This window comes from Paramormyrops kingsleyae, chromosome 1, assembly GCF_048594095.1.
Source record: "Paramormyrops kingsleyae isolate MSU_618 chromosome 1, PKINGS_0.4, whole genome shotgun sequence".
NCBI lineage: Eukaryota > Metazoa > Chordata > Actinopteri > Osteoglossiformes > Mormyridae > Paramormyrops > Paramormyrops kingsleyae.
The window spans coordinates 2475407-2498395 of record NC_132797.1 but is presented as its reverse complement, the minus strand read 5'-3'; the positions used below and the strand labels follow the sequence as shown (position 1 = coordinate 2498395).

The 22989-nt window shown below is 50.9% G+C and overlaps 1 protein-coding gene across 32 annotated transcripts in view; it reads left to right on the top strand.

The window, feature by feature from the left end:
- plekha5 (pleckstrin homology domain containing, family A member 5) overlaps positions 1 to 21547 on the top strand; it is a 120232-nt gene extending 98685 nt beyond the window's left edge. For 13 of the 32 annotated variants that reach the window (XM_072714460.1, XM_072714351.1, XM_072714117.1 and 10 more), the window contains 12 exons: positions 1243 to 1392; positions 3694 to 3795; positions 6341 to 6452; positions 9380 to 9423; positions 9721 to 9900; positions 10512 to 10808; positions 11069 to 11254; positions 12339 to 12464; positions 13705 to 13820; positions 14311 to 14453; positions 18503 to 18605; positions 20451 to 21547. In XM_072714460.1, the coding sequence (XP_072570561.1) occupies positions 1243 to 1392; positions 3694 to 3795; positions 6341 to 6452; positions 9380 to 9423; positions 9721 to 9900; positions 10512 to 10808; positions 11069 to 11254; positions 12339 to 12464; positions 13705 to 13820; positions 14311 to 14453; positions 18503 to 18597 (1551 nt within the window). In that variant the 3' untranslated portion in view covers positions 18598 to 18605; positions 20451 to 21547. Of the gene's footprint in view, positions 1 to 1242; positions 1393 to 3693; positions 3796 to 6340; positions 6453 to 9379; positions 9424 to 9720; positions 9901 to 10511; positions 10809 to 11068; positions 11255 to 12338; positions 12465 to 13704; positions 13821 to 14310; positions 14454 to 18502; positions 18606 to 20450 lie in introns of those variants that run through there. The other 19 variants (XM_072714700.1, XM_072714893.1, XM_072714875.1 and 16 more) reach the window with 10 other exon arrangements.
- Positions 21548 to 22989: the final 1442 nt, after the last annotated feature.

Sequence of the window (22989 nt, the reverse complement as noted above, 5' to 3'; positions counted from 1 at the left end):
TCAGGTGAGAGCGGTATACACGCCCCCGATGCAGGTAAAACAAAGTAAGATGACAAGGTTTACTTTTTTGCCGATTTAACCTAATTAAAAAAACTTTAATACTTCCGACAATGGACGTTTTGAAAAGAAGACAGATTACGGATTTATCCAGCGTTTTTTTCATGATTCTACATTAAGATTTCAGCGAGATATAAACTGAAATAGACGCGAAAAGTACGCGATGTCGCCGACGACATACTCGACCCCAGAGTTTTAAACGATGCCCAATTGGCACTAAGGGGCCTAAAGTGTGCCAAGAAAACATACCCCACACCATTACACCACCACCACCAGCCTGCACAGTGGTAACAAGGCATGATGGATCCATGTTCTCATTCTGTTTACGCCAAATTCTGACTCTACCATTTGAATGTCTCAACAGAAATCGAGACTCATCAGACCAGGCAACATTTTTCCAGTCTTCAACTGTCCAATTTTGGTGAGCTCGTGCAAATTGTAGCCTCTTTTTCCTATTTGTAGTGGAGATGAGTGGTACCCGGTGGGGTCTTCTGCTGTTGTAGCCCATCCGCCTCAAGGTTGTGCGTGTTGTGGCTTCACAAATGCTTTGCTGCATACCTCGGTTGTAACGAGTGGTTATTTCAGTCAAAGTTGCTCTTCTATCAGCTTGAATCAGTCGGCCCATTCTCCTTTGACCTCTAGCATCAACAAGGCATTGTCGCCCACAGGACTGCCGCATACTGGATGTTTTTCCCTTTGCACACCATTCTTTGTAAACCCTAGAAATGGTTGTGCATGAAAATCCCAGTAACTGAGCAGATTGTGAAATACTCAGACCGGCCCGTCTGGCACCAACAACCATGCCACGCTCAAAATTGCTTAAATCACCTTTCTTTCCCATTCTGACATTCAGTTTGGAGTTCAGGAGATTGTCTTAAATGCATTGAAGCAACTGCCATGTGATTGGTTGATTAGATAATTGCATTAATGAGAAATTGAACAGGTGTTCCTAATAATCCTTTAGGTGAGTGTATAACACAGGCAACGTCTTGCACATCAGTCTCGCTACGTATTTGTGGATCTCAGGGTATCATATCGGGGATATGAGATAAAAATATCAGTTATCAGTATTAGTCAAAATTTCTGCATCAGTGCCCCGGTGTAGACTCACACCGGCCTAGCTGAGTGCTCCTGGGGAGGACATGTGTGCCACCTGACAGGGTGGGGCCTCTATGTCGCCCTCAGCACACCCTGGAGACGGCGCTGCTGTCCGCCAGCCAGGAGATCGAGATGAGTGCAGAGAATCCGGCTGCGGTGCAGAGTGTGGTGCAGCAGCGAGACGTGCTACAGAGCGGCCTGCTCAGCACCTGCCGAGAGCTGTCACGCGTCACCACAGTGAGTGACCCCTGCCCACGCCACACCCTGCTCACACCTGGCATATGCCACGCCACGCTTTACACACACCTCACCCCACACACACCTGGCATACACCATACTCCGCTCACTGCACGCCCCGCACACACCTGGCATACACCATACTCCGCTCACTCCACGCCCTCACACACCTGGCATACACCATACTCCGCTCACTGCACGCCCCGCACACACCTGGCATACACCATACTCCGCTCACTCCACGCCCTCACACACCTGGCATACACCATACTCCGCTCACTGCACGCCCCGCACACACCTGGCATACACCATACTCCGCTCACTGCACGCCCCGCACACACCTGGCATACACCATACTCCGCTCACTCCACGCCCTCACACACCTGGCATACACCATACTCCGCTCGCTGCACGCCCCGCACACACCTGGCATACACCATACTCCGCTCACTCCACGCCCTCACACACCTGGCATACACCATACTCCGCTCGCTGCACGCCCCGCACACACCTGGCATACACCATACTCCGCTCACTCCACGCCCTCACACACCTGGCATACACCATACTCCGCTCGCTGCACGCCCCGCACACACCTGGCATACACCATACTCCGCTCACTCCACGCCCTCACACACCTGGCATACACCATACTCCGCTCACTGCACGCCCCGCACACACCTAGCATACACCATACTCCGCTCACTCCACGCCCTCACACACCTGGCATACACCATACTCCGCTCACTGCACGCCCCGCACACACCTGGCATACACCATACTCCGCTCACTGCACGCCCCGCACACACCTGGCATACACCATACTCCGCTCACTCCACGCCCTCACACACCTGGCATACACCATACTCCGCTCGCTGCACGCCCCGCACACACCTGGCATACACCATACTCCGCTCGCTGCACGCCCCGCACACACCTGGCATACACCATACTCCGCTCACTCCACGCCCCGCACACACCTGGCATACACCATACTCCGCTCACTGCACGCCCCGCACACACCTGGCATACACCATACTCCGCTCGCTGCACGCCCCGCACACACCTGGCATACACCATACTCCGCTCGCTCCACGCCCCGCACACACCTGGCATACACCATACTCCGCTCACTCCACGCCCCGCACACAGCTGGCATACACCATACTCTGCTCACTCCGCGCCCTCACACACCTGGCATACACCATACTCTGCTCACTCCACGCCCTCACACACCTGGTATACACCATACTCCGCTCGCTCCACGCCCCGCACACACCTGGCATACACCATACTCCGCTCACTCCACGCCCCGCACACAGCTGGCATACACCATACTCTGCTCACTCCGCGCCCTCACACACCTGGCATACACCATACTCTGCTCACTCCACGCCCTCACACACCTGGTATACACCATACTCCGCTCACTCCACACCCCACACACACCTGGCATACACCATACTCTGCTCACTCCGCGCCCTCATACACCTGGCATAGTTCTCTGGTCAAGCCGCATACTTTGCACATGCACACAACATATTGTATTTATATTTTTAATAATAATATTCATTATTATTCTGATATTCCCTGCACACACACCACAGCAGTGAGGTTTGTGTCAGTTTCTCTATGCTTTAAAAAATCAGAGAGTTTCAGCTTTACGTGTATTTATTACCTTGCAAATTAGTCTGTAGAGTTTGCAAACTACCCCAGCGCTTGTCAGAAGCATCCATGTTGGTATTTAATGCGGACACTAGCGAATCGATCGTGCACAGTGTGTCCAGAGCCACACGTACATCGCTGTGCAGACACAAATTTGGAGTGCAGCAGGTGTTCGTCCGCGAAGGCCCACAATGACGTCAAACGTCATAGATCCTCGAATGGACACGTCCGCTGGTACACACACGGAGAAGTATGACCCAGCCTTTAGTCAGACCACGGTTTCCGATACCAGTCAGGACAAGCAGTATGTTTTATCTATCCCAAATATGACAAATACAGATGCTAAAACATATTTTTACAGGTATATTGGTACGTTTTATTTCTGCCAATGGTTTATGTGTAGCGCACAAAGCATTCTGTTACTATCTGATCTGCTACTGAAGGAACATCACCAAATAAATGCCATGTCACATGACCACAGTATCAGGGTGCAAACAGGGCATAACTAAAGCTGCTTTTATTTATACCTCCGGCTAAGTGAGACCAGCGCGTTGCAGGAGAGCCGGCATCCTGGTGTCGTTATCAGACACTGTTAGTTGGGGACAGTGGCTCACTAGACGTGGTGACGCCCTTCAGGAGCTGGAGCGCTCGTGGAGGGAGTATGAGCGGCTGGAGGGGGACGTCTCGCTCTCCAAGAGTCGCCTGACGGAGCAGCTGGAGGCCCTGGGGGGGCTGCAGGTACTCCACCCCCTCACTGCTGGAACATTCTGGCATGATCAGAGTCTGAGGAGGAATGGAAGCGAGAACATTCCAGGTCTCTTCACTTTCACTGTAGCTGCTTATGAATCCCAGAAGTGGAAGCATTTTGCTGTAGAAATGGCTATAGGAAGCACTTGGGATTTCAGTGCTGATTTCAGGTGAATGCTCCCTTTACAAATGGTAACCGGCCGCTTGTGTGTGTCATTATAAGTGTGGCGTCGTGTGACACTTGGGAACGTGTCATAGATATTTAATAATGCGTTATGTGAATTAGAATCAAAAGGGAAAGTGGGATGTTAAAATCACAATGACTGGCAACCATTGTAAGAGAATACCAGTCTTAGGTAGAAGCATTTTTTGTGAGGAAGAACCTCCATGGTGTTCCTCATGCAGCCCATTGGCTGGAGCTCGGGTTCGCGCCTTAGGCTACGAGAGCACCGAAGCCCTCTGTGTCCTTCAGAAGGGGCCCGTCTTGGAAACGATGCGGGCAATTATGCCCAAGACCCCAGAGGAATGCATCATCAGTAATGCTCTCCTCAGTCAGGATACTCGGCTGCAGTGATGCTCTCCTCAGTCAGGATACTCGGCTGCAGTGATGCTCCTCAGTCAGGATACTCGGCTGCAATAATGCTCCTCAGTCAAGATATTCGGCTGCAGTGATGCTCTCCTCAGTCAGGATACTCGGCTGCAGTAATGCTCCTCAGTCAGGATTCTCGGCTGCAGTGATGCTCTCCTCAGTCAGGATACTCGGCTGCAGTGATGCTCTCCTCAGTCAGAATACTCGGCTGCAGTGATGTTCTCCTCAGTCAGGATACTCGGCTGCAGTGATGCTCTCCTCAGTCAGGATACTCTGCTGCAGTAATGCTCCTCAGTCAGGATTCTCGGCTGCAGTGATGCTCTCCTCAGTCAGGATACTCGGCTGCAGTGATGCTCTCCTCAGTCAGGATACTCGGCTGCAGTGATGCTCTCCTCAGTCAGGATACTCGGCTGCAGTGATGCTCTCCTCAGTCAGGATACTCGGCTGCAGTGATGCTCTCCTCAGTCAGGATACTCGACTGCAGTGATGCTCTCCTCAGTCAGGATTCTCGGCTGCAGTGATGCTCTCCTCAGTCAGGATTCTCGGCTGCAGTGATGCTCTCCTCAGTCAGGATTCTCGGCTGCAGTGATGCTCTCCTCAGTCAGGATACTCGGCTGCAGTGATGCTCTCCTCAGTCAGGATACTCGGCTGCAGTGATGCACTTCTCAGAGAGGCAGATTTAAAGCGCCTCTGCTGCCTTCACACCTGAATGAGTCAGTCACTCCCACCCGCTCTTCTGTTTCTTGGGGATTTTTCTCTTCACAAGAGTTGATAATTAAAAGAGGGGAAAATTTGGTCTCTTCCTGCATCCTCCGCCAGTTTGAGACGGCGACCGTGGCGTGGTTCAGGCTGGCTGGATTAAAAGTGCTTCCAGGCGCGTAAAATTAATTAACAGGTTAAGAGAGTGAAGGTCAACTCAGCAGGGATTATTCTGGGACTTGAGGGGGCGTGGCTTTGTGGAGAGTCTGCGGACCCGCACGGGTGCGAGGGAAACCAGAATGAAGGCAGCAGAGCTTATTGAGGTCTGCAGAATACTGATCAGATGTAGGCTGCCATTCATAGCCAGCATTGTGGTGCAGATCACAGAGCCCTGGAGATTTGGGTGGCCCCAGAGAACAAGGAATTTAGACAGCATTTGCAACGAGTCTGTATTTGACTATTTGCATCCTATATGATTTCAAGCAGTAATGTTCTGAGCCAATAAAGTTTGCAATCAGGACTGATCCAGGCATTTTTTTTTTTGATGGTATCTGCTACCAAACCCTGATCCATTTAATTTCTCTAGTCCACCTAATTTATGTCAGTTGCACAGATTGTAAGGTTCCGTCACATGGTGCAGTAAGCCTCAGGCACGTATCTTGAAACTACAAACTATCGGGATGTCAGTCATGTGGAAACTCTTTAAATTGGCAACTCAAAGTAGCCCGACAGCTACCTGAGATGTTTGCAATGCCATAATTCCGAGAGAAGGTTGTGACAGACCGTCATTTAATATAGCGAATCTAATCAGGCACTTACTGAAACATTGTAAGGGAAAATATTGCGAAATGGCCTGGCTTACTCAGACGAGGAATTCACGAACACCTACTGTATGTGTATGTACAGTATATTTGCATATTTATTAAAAGATCTGCTCGGGACTCTGAATCGGCAGATATGAATATGCAGTGGATCAGATCAGGGGCCCGAAGAAGGGGCCCTAGTTTCTAGCCTGTAGAGTAAATTGCAGTGCAGCCATGAGATCAGAGGTGTTTTCGCTTCTACTCCTACTGGTCTGGACTTTATGGAAAAGAAAATAAGAGCCACTTAACTGTTTATTTTAAGGCATATTGCTTTTTCAGAGCACTTTGCTAAGGAATAATTTGAGTCATTTTGTATTAGAGAGTGACCTTGGTCTGTGTGTGTGCGTGCGTGCGTGTGCGTGTGTGTGCGTGTGTGTGCTCACAGACAGACACCCCCAGCCAGCAACACGGGCAGATCCAGAAGGAGCTGTGGAGGATCCAGGATGTGATGGAGGCCTTGAGCAAGAGCAAACCTCAGAGGAGTGTGGACAGCACAGGTGTGTGTCGGCTGGAGCAGCAGCCTGTGTACATAAACACACACACACACGCTCTGCCTGTGTACATAAACACACACACACACGCTCTGCCTGTGTACATAAACACACACGCACACGCTCTGCCTGTGTACATACACACACACACACGCTCTGCCTGTGTACATAAACACACACACACGCTCTGCCTGTGTACATAAACACACACACACGCTCTGCCTGTGTACATAAACACACACACACACGCTCTGCCTGTGTACATAAACACACACACACGCTCTGCCTGTGTACATAAACACACACACACGCTCTGCCTGTGTACATAAACACACACACACACGCTCTGCCTGTGTACATAAACACACACGCACACGCTCTGCCTGTGTACATAAACACACACGCACACGCTCTGCCTGTGTACATACACACACACACACGCTCTGCCTGTGTACATAAACACACACACACGCTCTGCCTGTGTACATAAACACACACACATGCTCTGCCTGTGTACATAAACACACACACGCTCTGCCTGTGTACATAAACAGACACACACGCTCTGCCTGTGTACATAAACAGACACACACGCTCTGCCTGTGTACATAAACACACACACACGCTCTGCCTGTGCACATAAACACACACACACGCTCTGCCTGTGTACATACACACACACACACGCTCTGCCTGTGTACATAAACAGACACACACGCTCTGCCTGTGTACATACACACACACACACGCTCTGCCTGTGTACATACACACACACACACGCTCTGCCTGTGTACATAAACAGACACACACGCTCTGCCTGTGTACATAAACACACACACGCTCTGCCTGTGTACATACACACACACGCTCTGCCTGTGTACATACACACACACACACACGCTCTGCCTGTGTACATACACACACACACGCTCTGCCTGTGTACATAAACACACACACGCTCTGCCCAGTCACCTCTCCTGTCCCATAAAGGCGAAACACAGTCACCACGCTGACACTGAAACTGAGAAAAAGGGTCCCGTGTGAGTCTTGGGTAGATAAATGAGTTTGTTTTCTTTAATACCAAGATAAAAGAGAGTCTGAGACTCGATTTCGGCCATACCTCAGTTTTGATATAATACGCACTTACAGTGTTTGGCCTTGGCGAAGCAGTTTAGCCTGATGTAATTGCAGACTTAGGAGTTCTGATGCTCTCCTCAGTCAGGATACTCGGCTGCAGTGATGCTCTCCTCAGTCAGGATACTCGGCTGCAGTGATGCTCTCCTCAGTCAGGATACTCGGCTGCAGTGATGCTCTCCTCAGTCAGGATACTCGGCTGCAGTGATGCTCTCCTCAGTCAGGATACTCGGCTGCAGTGATGCTCCTCAGTCAGGATTCTCGGCTGCAGTGATGCTCTCCTCAGTCAGGATACTCGGCTGCAGTGATGCTCTCCTCAGTCAGGATACTCGGCTGCAGTGATGCTCTCCTCAGTCAGGATTCTCGGCTGCAGTGATGCTCTCCTCAGTCAGGATATTCGGCTGCAGTGATGCTCTCCTCAGTCAGGATACTCGGCTGCAGTGATGCTCTCCTCAGTCAGGATACTCGGCTGCAGTGATGCTCTCCTCAGTCAGGATACTCGGCTGCAGTGATGCTCTCCTCAGTCAGGATACTCTGGATATCCTGGTGCTGAGGGCAGTCTCATGCTCCGCCTCCCAGGCAGCTGTGCGTGTTGGGTAGAGGTCAGGTGACTGAGATGGTCCTAGAACGTTGTATTGATGCTCATTGATCTGCTCTGTGATGACGCATGGTTAGAGGCTCTGTTCTGTGTGGGGGGCTTGGAACTTTGGGTTTGGAGTCTGTGCCCCCGGAAGTTCATGGGTTCACATCCCATGACTGGCACTCTAATCACCTGACTGCTGGGCCCGGATGCCGGCTCGCCCTCTTCTCTGCCCCCAAGCTCCGTGTAGCTTTGGAAAAAACTTCTGGTAAATCAATGTAAATGTAGCTTTAGTCATGGGTGAATCACTCAAGATAGCTTCATACCTATTGGCAATTACTTTGCCTTCGAAATCGCCGTGTGAGCCTAGATCATGCTGGAACAATGCAGTCCACACCATGAAAGAGTGAGCAGTGCTTTTCCCAGCAGGGAGGACTTGCTTGTCCATCTGTTATAATAGGATATTGGGTGGCTCAGTGAATCATCAGGCCGTTCCCCACAGCTCAGTAGACCACCTTGTGTGATCTTTCTGTTGCTTCGCAAAGATTCAGTGTTAGATGTAAGAAGGGGTCATGCACTGCAATGTCACCACAGTGACCCCCTTTGTGAAGTTCCTCACAAACTCTAGCTGACGGTCCTGCCGGCTCAGGCCTTGGCTTGACGACTGCAGTCAGCTCATTGACGTTTTCTTGCACGTTCCCTCATGTTCCTGCACCTCCAGTGCTCCATGCAGGCATCATGTCATCGTCACGCGGCGTGATCCGCAGCCTCCGTCACCGAGGCTCCTGCTCAGTGTCCCCCGATACCGCCTCTGTCTCCGAGTCAGTGATTCTTCAGCTTCGCCATAGTAGCCAAACACTGCATCTGTCCAGTGTTTTAAAGCACAGAATCTTAAGGTTGGCTGATTGTTACCCCCCACCTGTGCAGAGGCACAAAATGCTGTCATGGTTCCTGATTTACTGTCCTCTGTGTTACTCTTACAAATTAGCAGTTTGTGTAAATTAACTTTAATATATTAATTACCCAGACAGCTCCAAATTCTGGTGGCCTTTCGAACAGCCTTATGTATTTATTAATGTAATAGTCTAACCAGGTATATGTTCATTCAGTACACCTTTTTATAAAATTCTGAAAACTTTTTAATATGGTTTTCTGTTATAATAATTCAGATGATCTTGACAAGTATGTTCAGCATGTTCAAGAACTTTTTTCATTTTAGGTGCCCTGGGTTCGAAACCTGTCTCCAGTAAATATAAGAGCGAGGTGAGTCTCTTCGTGATGATCGATTCTGAGAAATGATTTGGTTCTGGTGGTAAAATAGTGTTGTGGTGCACTCTCACACGCACGAATCGCAGGGGGCACAACAGGCAGGAGGAGAGACGGGATCAGCCATCGCGTAACGCCCCCCCCCCCCCCCAAACGTGTCACTAATGTGAGGACCCCTGAGATCTCGACGCGAGCGGCTTCCTGGATCGCTTCAGGCGGCCACATTGCCAGGGTGCAGTGGCGGCCTCATCAGGCAGGGGGAGCCGTTACACCGAACCTCTCTGTCGCCTTTAGGAAGAGGATGGCGTGCCGCCGCGGCCGCCCCTCCCCCAGTCCTATGACATCAGCGAGAGGCCATGTGCGGTGGCGCCGCCGCCCCCCCCCAACCCGGGCGGCGGACAGCTGCACGTGACACGACAGCCTCTGCACCGGCCGGAGGAGCGCAAGGCAGGCCAGAGGAACGGGGCGCATGGCGTAAGCGCTCACGCTGACCCCCCCCCACTGCCCGGCGGTTTCCATCTCCTCCCCTCAGCCCCCCTCTCTCACTGCCGCCTCGTCATGTGACCCCCCCCACCCTTGACCTCGATGGCTCACACGATCATCTCCAAGCCTCCTCTGAGTTCATGATTCCACCACGTCCTCATTTATCGTTCCATATTTCTTCCATTTCTCCCCCTGACCATTTTCCCGTCATCTATACAAGTGGATGCAAACGCCGTGACCATATTTGAGTGGCTGTGAATATTTGCATAAAATTCATTAGAAATCACTGCATTGAACCAACAATGAGACCTGTGTTGTTCTCTTGCTCAGATTCAGTCTGTCTCCCCGTGTTTTGAAGCAGACATACTTGATTATCTTAACTAGGTCTCAGAGTCTCTCGCCCAGCCATAATTTGCACAGGGGGTCCAGCCTTATCATTAGGCAGTATTATGCTTTGAATCAGTGAGTGACAGGACAAGGGGGCACTTTGGGGGCCAATCCGCTGGGGCCAGTGTCCCTGTGGCCCCGCCGCTGTACACATCCTGCTTTTGCCACCCTGTAGGGGGTGTCCATCTGTGCTCAGTCAGCTTCCCGCCCATCAGGGTCCGGACTACAGGCTGTACAAGAGCGAGCCGGAGCTGACAACGGTGGCCGAGGTGGACGAGACCAACGGGGAGGAGAAGGCCGAGCAGGTGGCGGAAGCAGAGCCGACCAACCCCAAAGGTGAGGCCCCCAGGGGCCCGCACACGGGGAGCCTTGGCTATAACGGCCCGGGTGATCACCTGTCGCCTCTCTCAGGAATCCCCTACCCTGTCGGCATAGTGTCCCCCATGCCTGAATCGGCCACCATCGCATCCTACGTCACCCTGAGGAAGAGCAAGAAGCCTGACTCCAAAACGGTAAGGCTGCCCTCTACTGGTCATGCTGGCTAACTGTGTGCTGCCCCCTGCTGGCCTCTCTGCTGCCTTAATTCTGCTTTCTGTGGCTCCTTGACAACTGATTTAACACAATTAAATAATATATCTAACAGGGTGAGCAGGCGGTGTGGAATGTTCCAGCATCAGCCGCTTCTGCATGTCCATGCTCAGTGCAGTCCAGAGTGTGGGCATGTCAGTTCTCAGCCAATGATGAGCTCCGCCCTTTCCCCTCCCACCCGCAGCAGGATCGCCCCCAGAGTGCTGTGGAGCAGCCGGGGGGGTCAGAGTGCACGCGACCTCGCATGAGCCTGGAGGAGCAGCTGGAGCGGATCCGGAGGCACCAGCAGGCCCTGCTCAGGGACAAGAAGAAGGGCGTGGTGGGCCAGGAGGACTCCGCCCCCTCCCACACACCTCCCATCACCCTGCAGGTACTGCCCCAGATGGCAGACTGTGACGGTGGGGGGCATATACCCTGTGCAGGACGTCAGGGACCTCAGTGACTGGAATGGATGGATGGATAAAACTGCAAAACAACAATAAAAATGACAAGGCCTCTGAAAACGGAATAGAATAATTAATCTTGGCAATATGATAGGGCTGCCCTGGGTGACCTTCAGCCCTGTAAGATGCCTCTGCGCATCCCTCAGCTGTCCAGTCCGGCGCCTCATCACGGATGGGGAGGGCGGCTTCGGCTATGCCGTCTCGCCACTGATTGGCAGGAACACGCGTGCAGAGCGTCTGGATAATTTAATTACGCAGAGGATGGAAGGTTTCGCCCCGGCTGTCTGCCGTGCACAGCAAGCGATGTTTACGTCCTGGCTTTGGTGCCTCTGTGGTTATAGCCTCTCAGGGGTCGGGACGGCTCAGTTTTTAAGGCATTGTATCAGGAGCAGTTCTGGCTCCTTGCAGCACTGTATCGGGAGCAGTTCTGGCTCCTTGCAGCACTGTATCGGGAGCAGTTCTGGCTCCTTGCAGCACTGTATCGGGAGCAGTTCTGGCTCCTTGCAGCACTGTATCGGGAGCGGTTCCGGCTCCTTGCAGCACTGTATCGAGAGCGGTTCCTGATCCTTGCAGCACCGTATCGGGAATAGTTCCGGCTCCTTGCAACACTGTATCCGGAGCGGTTCTGGCTTCTTGAAACACTGTATCCGGAGCAGTTCCGGTTCATTGCAAAGTGTTTCATAGTTGTTTACCATCAGTCCAATGCTCTGAGTGAGCAGAAATTGTGTGGCTGCTGTCAGTAGTTAAAGGGGCTCATTGGCAGTGTTGCGTGGCTTAGCAGGGTAGGACGCTGTACTTGTAATTTGAAGGTTGGCACTGGTTCAGATCCCAGGGTCGGCACAGTGATGTTACAGTTAGGACCTTGAGCAGGGCCCTTAACCCCCAGTCACTCCAGGAACTGGCTGACCCTGCTTTCTCCAGATGTATATCATCTTTGCATTATTTAGTTTAAGCTAAATGAATAAATATGAGTGGCTTTGCTTGTCACTGACCATTCTCTCACTCTGCCAGAGCCGTAAGAAGGACGAGTTGCAGTGCAGAGACACCCTGGAGCTGAAGGAGCAGGAGCCTCCAGTGGAGGAGACAGCACGCCACAGGGAAGTGGGAAGGCCCGAGGACACCGAGGCGGGACCAGAGGTACGACGTCTCCGCATATGTACGTGCTCACACATAGCGGCGGATATCTCACCTGTCCTGCAGTTCCCAGTCTCCCATAAGCTGACAGCAGCTTCCTGACACAGGAATGATGCGCAGTGTCTCAGGTCTGTCGTTCCACCATTCAGCAGCTAGCAAGAAGTCTTACTTCCATCTCTCTGCTGGCAAATTTCACAGTCGCTCTCTAATAATAATAATTGATACTTCATTGATCGCCCATATGTCTCCCCCAACTTGCTCTCTGTAGGTGAGAGCAAGCTGGCCATGAAGGGCAGCCACCTGTAACGGCGCCCAGGGAGCTGGGGTTTGAGGGCCTTGCTCAAGGACATGCAGACGTGCTGAGGCTGGGCTCGAACTGGCGACCTGCTGATCACAGGCTTAGTTTACTGAGCCACACGCTGCCTTCGAGTCCTGGTCGACAAATGTTACCGCCGCTTTCTGCTGTCATACTGTCTAGACATTATACTACTCTATCAGGTATTTCTGCTGTCATACTGTCTAGACATTATACTACTCTATCAGGTATTTCTGCTGTATTTTTAAAAGCCACGCCCAGCCCCGGGCTATCCTTCATTCGCCTCCCTGAATTGGGATGTCCGCAGACATACAGGAGCACGTTTACATTGTGCAAGCTCCTCCCCAAAACGACTGTTTCTGTGGGGATATTTGATCAAAATTTAGCCCAACAAAGATACACCTAAATACATAAATTATCTATAACTATATTTGCACAATCCATATCTGGCTACATAGTTAATTTGCTGGTGTTTGTTTTTAAAGGTAATACATAAATAAAAATAAAAACTTACGTCCGTAACTATGTTTATTCCAATCTTTTCTGTGTGAGTGAGATTCCTTCATTCTGCCTGTCACTCCTGAGCATTTGGTGCGGTGTTCCAGTGAATTGCAGTGGCTGGTCCAGGGGACCGCTCAGTCGTCTTCCTGGGATCCGTGATGCCAGAAAACACTATCGGTTCTGCTTTAGCGGAAGTCATTTAGCCACTGTTTTGCACACATTTTGACATTATGGGCACTGTCACAGTTTGACATAGCTGGATAGTGTGCCACTCTATAATAGTCTGAGTCAGTTTTGTGCAGTTTAACGCTATGGACATTGTCACAGTTTGATACCGTGTCTCACTTTGACACAGTCTGACACTGTGTTACTCTCACACTCCGTTTCCTTTCCCTGTGCCTCCGGCCTTGTGTTCCCATGCCACAGCTCTGTGAGCCAGAAAAGGTGCTGATCCGAGAGCAGTGCCCAGAGTCCAGCCCGGAGGAGGAAGCTGAAAGGCAGGAGAAAGTGGAGAGAATCAAAGCGCTCATTGCCAAGACCAGGCAAGGCTCGCTGTCCTGGGGGGCGGGGACCTGGGGAGGGAAAGCCTGTGCTCGTTTCTGTGTCTCTTCACGCAAATGCAGCCAAACGACATGGCATTTTCTGCACCAGGAAAATAAGCTGGAAGACGAGACACTGCTTGCGAGATCAGTGGTAGAGATCAGTGCAGCGGAAGCCACCCCACATGTCACTCAAACGGCCTTTTAGGGAGGGGGCGGGGGGAGGGGGCCCTCGGTGAGGCCTTCCACATAAAGCACTCCGCATCCCTGCCTGATTGTGGGGTGACATTTGAGTCTGAATGCCAGCCTAGGAGTGATTTCTTTAAAGGCTGCCTGGCATCCGCCTCTCATTGTTTAACGCAGCCTGCATCGTCTGCCTGTCCAGAGACAATATCACAGGGAGCCCCGTCCAGACGGTTTTAGGGACCTGCTGACATTTTAGTACACTGGTACACAGTCTCCTGTTCCCACCGTCCCGATGTCCTCTTGCCAGCCTGCAGAACGCACTGCCGCCCATGTCCCTAAGTCCCGAGGACGAGACGGAGGGAGAAGCCGGCACGCTGGAGCAGGAGAAGATGATCAACATCAGCTACGAGCTGGCAGCCGAGGCCTCGAAACGCAGCAAGCTGGTGGCAGGTGGGCAGGGGGCGGTGCCAATACAGCAACCAATCGGGGACAGCCTTATTTCGAATCATTTAACCTAGTGGCAGGTGGGCAGGGGGCGGTGCCAATACAGCAACCAATCGGGGACAGCCTTATTTCGAATCATTTAACCTAGTGGCAGGTGGGCAGGGGGCGGTGCCAATACAGCAACCAATCGGGGACAGCTTTATTTCGAATCATTTAACCTAGTGGCAGGTGGGGAGGGAGCAGTGCAGGTGCAGCAGTTAATCAGAAATAAGCTGATATAGAGGCATTTAAACTAGTAAATTAGTGGCAGGTGGGCAGGGGGTGGTGCCAGTACAACAACCAATCAGGGACAGCCTTATTTTGAGTCATTTAACCTAGTGGCAGGTGGGGAGGGAATGGTTCAGGTGCTGCTACCAATCAGGACTAAGCTTATATAGAGGCATTTAAACTAGCATGTTGCTGGTAGGTAGGAGAGGTGACAATGCCAATACAGCAGCCAGGCATGATTAGGGTTTAGAGGAGCTTCAGAGATGAAGATATAGATATAATTTTATAGTCTATAGATGTATGTTTGAAACCCAAAAACTTATCATGTAGTTAAATGTTCCAGCTTGAAAAATGTGGTAGTTACATTGCAGGATGGAGTCTTAGTCAGGATCAAACTGTACCCAGTCGCACTCCAATGCATTTCTGAAACCCATCAGGTCCAAAACACATTTTTACTGTCTCTTGAAGATTTGGTAAGATTTAACTCTCCCCAAAAGCCATAATCCCCATTTTGAATGCATTGTTAACCAGCCTGAAATTCATTACTTTTCAAAGATTTTTAATTTCCTTTTTTATCCAAATAAATCCTTTCAACTTGGTGTTCTTGAACAGTCCTTGCTAAAAATTCAAATAAAAGCTAAAATAATTCCCCAAATCATACGGCTCACTGCACCCCAGCTCCACCCCCCTCCGCCCAGTGGTCTGTAAAACTTCCTTGAGTGTGGGTCCGTTTATCCTTGAGTTTGTCCTCCTTACCATGGTAAGTCAGTACGTTTACATGCACACTAAGAATACCAAATTATTGTGTTAGTCCGACTAAAACATGTTAGTCTGAAATCATACTAAATCAAATTTCTCTGTCGGACAAAGACACCCAGATAACGCTACTGCATGGGACTCGATTTACTCCTGCATGCATACCTTCAATCGGACCCAAGCTGGCCTAGGCGCTCTGCATCGTGCTCCACAGTTTCCCCCTCCGATTTTGACCCGGAAGTAGCAGAAGAAGCTTGGAGCATAGCAGAGCACGTTCCAGATGTACAGCGCTGTAAAGCTGTCCAATTCACCGCTCAACTAAAGGGCACTTTTCCACCACAACAGGTACCGTACTTTTAGTACTTCAAGAAGGTACCAAAAGGACGGTACTTCAAGTTGTTGGTTTTCTACTGCTGTAAAAACTGGTACCGGCGTCAAATGACATTACAACGCAAGGCAAGTATTTTGTACTAAATTAGAAAAATGGCTGCAGTAGGACTGGACGACGTACAGTATTAATACCAACATCGTATGTTATGCACGTCCGATTCTAGCTAGATTAAGATCAGGCTTTTTCTTACCTTCAGTTTGGTACAATTTTTAAGTCCTTGGTATCAGTTTGTCTCGCTAAAACATTTTTACTCTGTCATAGGGAAAAAAAAGCATAGCAAGCTTTGCGATTTAAATAATTATTCCTTTTCAAGATTATGTAGTATATCATAGTATATTCTACAAAATACTTTTTTTCTTATGCTACCCTGATCTTGTATCCGTTCTTCTGACCAGATCGAAATTAAAACTTGTCTTACTTAATTTGTCCTTGCATCCATTATTCATCTATTTATTTTTTTATATCTGTAGCGTAATAGGCTGACCAGAAAAAGCCCAATACTAACCAGCTGAAAGGAGCCATATCGCCACCTACTGTAGCGGAGTCATACTTCGGTCAATAAATCGATTCCCCTCCCGTATATGTATGCTGGGCCAAGGACAGCATTCCAATTAAATGGCGTAGCTATAACCATAAGTCAACTTAGCTGTGCATGTAAACTTACTAACTGAAGAAGGATCCTGCCTTCCCAGCCCAGAATAGCTCATCTTGCCTTGTGCCATGTGCTCATCCTTCTGCGCTGTCCAGTGCCAATTTCCACCTTTTGCCCGGTTGCCTCTCCTCCTTCGTCGTCCGCTGCCTGACCTGTTTTTTTTTTTTTTCTCTCATTTTTTTTTTTACATGTGTGAGAGCCAGTGAAGGCATCCCCACACGCCATCAACTGCGGTCTTTAGCCCTGCTGCATCGGAGATGCGGGCCGGCTTTACGCCGCCAGTGAAGGCGTCCCCCCGCGCCATCAGCTGCGGTCTTTAGCCCTGCTGCATCGGAGATGCGGACCGGCTTTCGGCCACCAGTGAAGGCGTCCCCCCACGCCATCAGCTGCGGTCTTTAGCCCTGCTGCATCGCAAATGCGGACCGGCTTTACGCCACCAGTGAAGGCGTCCCCCCGCGCCATCAGCTGCGGTCTTTAGCCCTGCTGCATCGGAGATGCGGGCCGGCTTTACGCCGCCAGTGAAGGCGTCCCCCCGCGCCATCAGCTGCGGTCTTTAGCCCTGCTGCATCGCAGATGCGGTCCGGCTTTACTCCGCCAGTGAAGGCATCCCCACACGCCATCAGCTGCGGTCTTTAGCCCTGCTGCATCAGAGATGCAGGCCGGCTTTACTCCGCCAGTGAAGGCGTCCCCACACGCCATCAACTGCGGTCTTTAGCCCTGCTGCATCAGAGATGCGGGCCGGCTTTACGCCGCCAGTGAAGGCGTCCCCCCGCGCCATCAGCTGCGGTCTTTAGCCCTGCTGCATCGGAGATGCGGGCCGGCTTTACGCCGCCAGTGAAGGCGTCCCCCCGCGCCATCAGCTGCGGTCTTTAGCCCTGCTGCATCGGAGATGCGGGCCGGCTTTCGGCCGCCAGTGAAGGCGTCCCCCCACGCCATCAACTGCGGTCTTTAGCCCTGCTGCATCGGAGATGCGGGCCGGCTTTCGGCCGCCAGTGAAGGCGTCCCCCCGCGCCATCAGCTGCGGTCTTTAGCCCTTCTGCATCGCAGATGTGGGCCGGCTTTCAGCCGTGAGTGAAGGTGTCCCCACACGCCATCAGCTGCGGTCTTTAGCCCTGCTGCATCGCAAATGCGGACCGGCTTTACGCCACCAGTGAAGGCGTCCCCCCGCGCCATCAGCTGCGGTCTTTAGCCCTGCTGCATCGGAGATGCGGGCCGGCTTTACGCCGCCAGTGAAGGCGTCCCCCCGCGCCATCAGCTGCGGTCTTTAGCCCTGCTGCATCGGAGATGCGGGCCGGCTTTCGGCCACCAGTGAAGGCGTCCCCCCGCGCCATCAGCTGCGGTCTTTAGCCCTGCTGCATCGGAGATGCGGACCGGCTTTCGGCCACCAGTGAAGGCGTCCCCCCACGCCATCAGCTGCGGTCTTTAGCCCTGCTGCATCGCAAATGCGGACCGGCTTTACGCCACCAGTGAAGGCGTCCCCCCGCACCATCAGCTGCGGTCCTTAGCCCTGCTGCATCGGAGATGCGGGCCGGCTTTACGCCGCCAGTGAAGGCGTCCCCCCGCGCCATCAGCTGCGGTCTTTAGCGATGCTGTGATTGTTCTGCTCTGTTATCCGTCCTGTCAAACCAGGGTTATGGAGCCATGTCCCTCAGCCTCAGGGGGCTTTTACACTATTACTGGAATATGTTGAAGACAAATGTTAAATGTGGAGGGCAGTATGTGGTTCCGCAGGTTATGGTGCTGTGCCTGCGATCGGAAGGTTGCCGGTTCTAACCCCAGGGTCTGCAGAGTCATTTTATGTTGAACCCTTTATCAAGGCCCCTAACCCGTAATTGCTCCAAAGACTATCTGATTCTGCTTTTTCAATCTGGGACTCGAACCAACAGCCTCCTGTTTCCTACCATAATTACTTGTTTTTAGCCCATCTCTGGAGTGAGAAGGTTAATTACTGACATGCTTGTTTATCTCTGTGTGTTTGGCTGTTTGCAGCGAAAAGCCTGTCCTCTCCGCCTCAGTCCCCAACATCTCCATCTCCTCCGCCACCCCCCCTGCTGGCTGATGGTTCCCACTTCATGTGTGTGTAGTGGCAACAGTAAGCACTTTTTTTTTTTAAACAAAAAACCGTTCCATAGCTTTGCATGTGTTTTAGCCTCTAGTAGCAAACCTGCTAATACCTGCTCTGCTGCTTTTTTTCTTAAGAGGTCCATTTTAAGGGGTCCGCTTGCCTTTATGTGACCACACACATAGTATCTACTCATCCAGTCGCAGGGTAGCTAGAGTCTTCTCATCCGTTTATATGCTATGAAGAGACATGGTCTGCAGGGCATATCTGTCGGGACAACTGGCCGGATCGGACCCAGTGTATGTACATTTCCAACCCAGAGAGGGTGTCCGTGATTCCTCCTGCAAGCCAGGAGGTCCAGATTAATCGAGCTTTTAACTTGCCAAGCCAAAGGCAGCCTTTTCCCGGGCCAGCAACTGCAGCAACGAATTGTCATTGTGGTAGAGGCATCTTCAGAGCAGAATAGGGAGGTCAGAAAGGCCCAGGAAGGTGCCTCAGGACGGGGGCCAAGCAGCTCTGTCCAGCACAGGCCAACAGAGATGCGTGGCCGGCGTGTGCTCGGGGTGTACGCCGGTAAGGAGTGCTGGCAGGCCTCATGTGGCCGGCGTGTGCTCGGGGTGTACTGCCGGTAAGGAGTGCTGGCAGGCCTCGTGGCCGGCGTGTGCTCGGGGTGTACGCCGGTAAGGAGTGCTGGCAGGCCTCATGTGGCCGGCGTGTGCTCGGGGTGTACTGCCGGTAAGGAGTGCTGGCAGGCCTCATGTGGCCGGCGTGTGCTCGGGGTGTACTGCCGGTAAGGAGTGCTGGCAGGCCTCATGTGGCCGGCGTGTGCTCGGGGTGTACTGCCGGTAAGGAGTGCTGGCAGGCCTCATGTGGCCGGCGTGTGCTCGGGGTGTACTGCCGGTAAGGAGTGCTGGCAGGCCTCGTGGCCGGCGTGTGCTCGGGGTGTACGCCGGTAAGGAGTGCTGGCAGGCCTTATGTGGCCAGCGTGTGCTCAGGGTGTACGCCGGTAAGGAGTGCTGGCTGGCCTCATGTGGCCAGTGTGTGCTCAGGGTGTACGCCGGTAAGGAGTGCTGGCAGGCCTCATGTGGCCGGTGTGTGCTCAGGATGTACGCCGGTAAGGAGTGCTGGCAGGCCTCGTGGCCGGCGTGTGCTCAGGATGTACGCCGGTAAGGAGTGCTGGCAGGCCTCATGCCAGCGTGATTTTCTAAGTGTTGCGTCGGGGTGACTGGGGGCTTAGGCCCCTTCTTAACTGCTCTGAAGTCATGGTAGGGGTCTGTATGTTAGGGGTCTGCATGGTTTGGGTTTGCAAAGCAGGCCGCTGCTGATGTCTGCCTGAGAACAAGGAGCAGTGCAGCTGTTAGCCCATAAAGTCACAGCGAGCTCTGAGGGTGCCACCAGTGAGCCTGGCAACAGGCAGCTCAGTTACCCTGCGAAACATCAGCTGGTCCCTGGGCTCTTCCTGGAAGTTCCTCTCCTCTGCTTCTCCCTTTGACATCAGAGTTTGAGTTTCTGTTGTTCAGATTGGCAGTTACAGATATGATTTTCTCCAAGAAACAGGCAAAGTTCCATAATTTTCAAGTTTTTAAGACACAGAGGATGACAAACTTAACAGAGAACAGAACTTTGCATGATCTTTGGCTTCTCTTATCAGTAAAAACACTCATGAGTTGTGGTAGATAGTGTGTTTTTTTGTTTGTTTTTTTAGCAGATCTGTATTCTGTCCATGTTGACAGTGGCCATGACGTATCAGCGATCGTCTGCTCATAATCAGACCTCCAGCCTCGTGGTGTTTAACAGACTTAATGGCCACGTCTACCTTTTACATCCGGGGTCGTTATTTTAATGTGCATCCTGTGACTGTCCCTCCCCCCACAGTCCAAGCCCTGGCCTCCGGTAAGACATACACATGAGGGCTTCTGGGACGGAGGTGACAGGCCCTCCCCCATCGCGCTTCCTGGCCCCAGGGCAACCTGCACAGCGCATCCATGACACGCACTTTAGGGAGCCTACCGCCAGGCAGACGGGCTCCTCTGACTGACCTCTGGCATCTTCCAGCTCCCACCTGAGACTCTGTGCCAGCAGGGGGCAGCATGGAAAGGAGAGGACCTTATTCTGTCACCAACATCATCATCATCATATTATTATTATTATTATTATTATTATTATTATTACTGTTGTTAATGAGTTTTACCAGTTTCCGGCAGTTGAGTTGAAGGACAGTAGTGATCTTTCCCAGTGCAGGTCACTCCTGATTTGGAGACCAGATTCACTCTGACACTGACACTATGCCAACTGTACTTCAGCCAAGCAGCAATAGTGATTCTCTGCTTTGTATTTAATTTCTTATTTTAATCCAGCCAGTGTTCATTTTTACAAGTTTAATCCTTTTTTTTATTTTTTATTTGTCACACTTTGGACTTTTACTGCCTTGTTTTGTAAACCACCTTTTTGTTTTTTATATATTAAAAGTATATATATAAATATATAGTTGATTTTTAATTCAATAAGGTGCCACTTTATTGCTGCAGATAGACAGATTTGTAATATTTTTTCGGGTTACTAGTATGTATATGTGGGATCACCTGCAGTCTCGACCACACTGTAGCCGACACACACGAATGTCACGGCATCGAACCCGCTTCTCTGCATCTTCAATGGCTGAGATGTGCTTGGATAGAGTGAGACACCACTTTCCAGAGTTTCTGTCGCAGTTCCATTTCCTACCAGCTGGGGGAGACTTGGAATCGGAGAGGAGAATAGCACATGTAAAAGCAATACCCAAGGTTTGCTTATGCAAGACTTTGGTTTTGTGTACAAAGTGTAATTACAGAGAGCCCATTGTGTATAAACTGTATACCGTGCAACAACAACAAAGCTGCTGTAACTGTAAGAGGCTAATTATTAGAGTGCATATGCAAATGTTCATAACCGCATCTGTTTTATATCATGTTAAATAAATGTTGCCCTTCTTACTCTGGTGTGGTACCAGTTCCTGCTGTTTGCTGTGAAGGTCCGGAGCCAGATCAGGCTCTTCTGCAGTGCCGCAGCAAATGATAAATCCTGCTTCCCGCATTTAATTCATTCGCAGGACTGATTCTGAGCTTCAAACTGCCGAGGTAAGCAGAGGGTTTAAATCTGGGGTCTCCTCTGTCCTTCCAGCCTGCTTGGCACTGTGGTCTCGCTCCACTCCTGAGTGCAGTAACTACTCATCATTACCCCTGTTATATGGGCAGAGTGGCTGGCCACTAGTTGGATTACAGTTCAATGTATGTGAGGGTGGTCTGCCTTTCACCTTAAACCCGCTGTTTTTATAGATGACTTTGGTAGGAAATGCAAATGACATTTTATTTCTGTGCCACCAAATTCAGGGTGTAAGGGAAAACAAAGGAAATCTTCATCAAAGCCACCTAAATGCATGTAAATGATGTGTGGTGACATCAGCAGGTCTCCCTCTGGTCACCACGGCGATCAGTCTTTCATTGTTCTGAGCTGAAAACAATTCAATAGATGCCATTCAGTATGTTTGTGGATTTGTCAAGACTTGGAGGCTAAGGGGTGGCCAATCGAGCAGCAGAGACCTCACAGTTCCTGGACAAACTGCATCTGCTGAGGATTTAGCACCTTGTGCAAAACACCCACAGTGGTCTAATGAGCCCATTTGCAAACATAGACTGTTTACCAACATGGAATCAGGATAAAAAAATCAATCTCCCTTTTGTCTGTTGTAATGACTTCTTACTATGTATGTGCTCAATACAGAGAGGAACAGTCAGCGATGATCTGCCGAAGACGGCTTGGCTCTGGGCGAGGCCGTGGTGCCTTCTGGTACCAGCACCGTGGCCCAGACATACCAGGGATGCCAAGACCATCAATCCCACTGAAATTGCCTATAATTTAACTTCAGAAGTAGGCAGAGGAACACAAGGAATGAGGGCTGTGAGATCGATTCAATTGTTATGGTCATGAACACATGTGGGCACATTGGTAAATGAAAAGAGAAATGCGACTTCACCAGGACATGCGAGACGTGGAGGATGGGGGGGGGTTATATAAATTACACAGGTCTACATGAAAAAAAAAATTAAGGTGCCAAGGTTTTTTGAATAGATTTAGGGTATTTTTAGAGTGCTGAATTGGTTCTAGTTTTTGAGATAATGGATATCCATGAAAATAATGCATTCCCCCAATGCGACTTGTGTGTGATGACAAATGCAATAGCTTTTGGTCTCTTTTGACTCTCTAACAGTGTCTAAGGTAATGAAATATCCCATATAATTATTTTGTATTTCAATTTGTAGGCCTACAATGCTACAAAAGCGACTTTTTGAAGCCAGAATTCATCTGTGAATTTGCAGAGGAAAGAAGTCTGCTACAGTATAAGTTTATCAACCCAATCATGGTTTATACCCAAAAA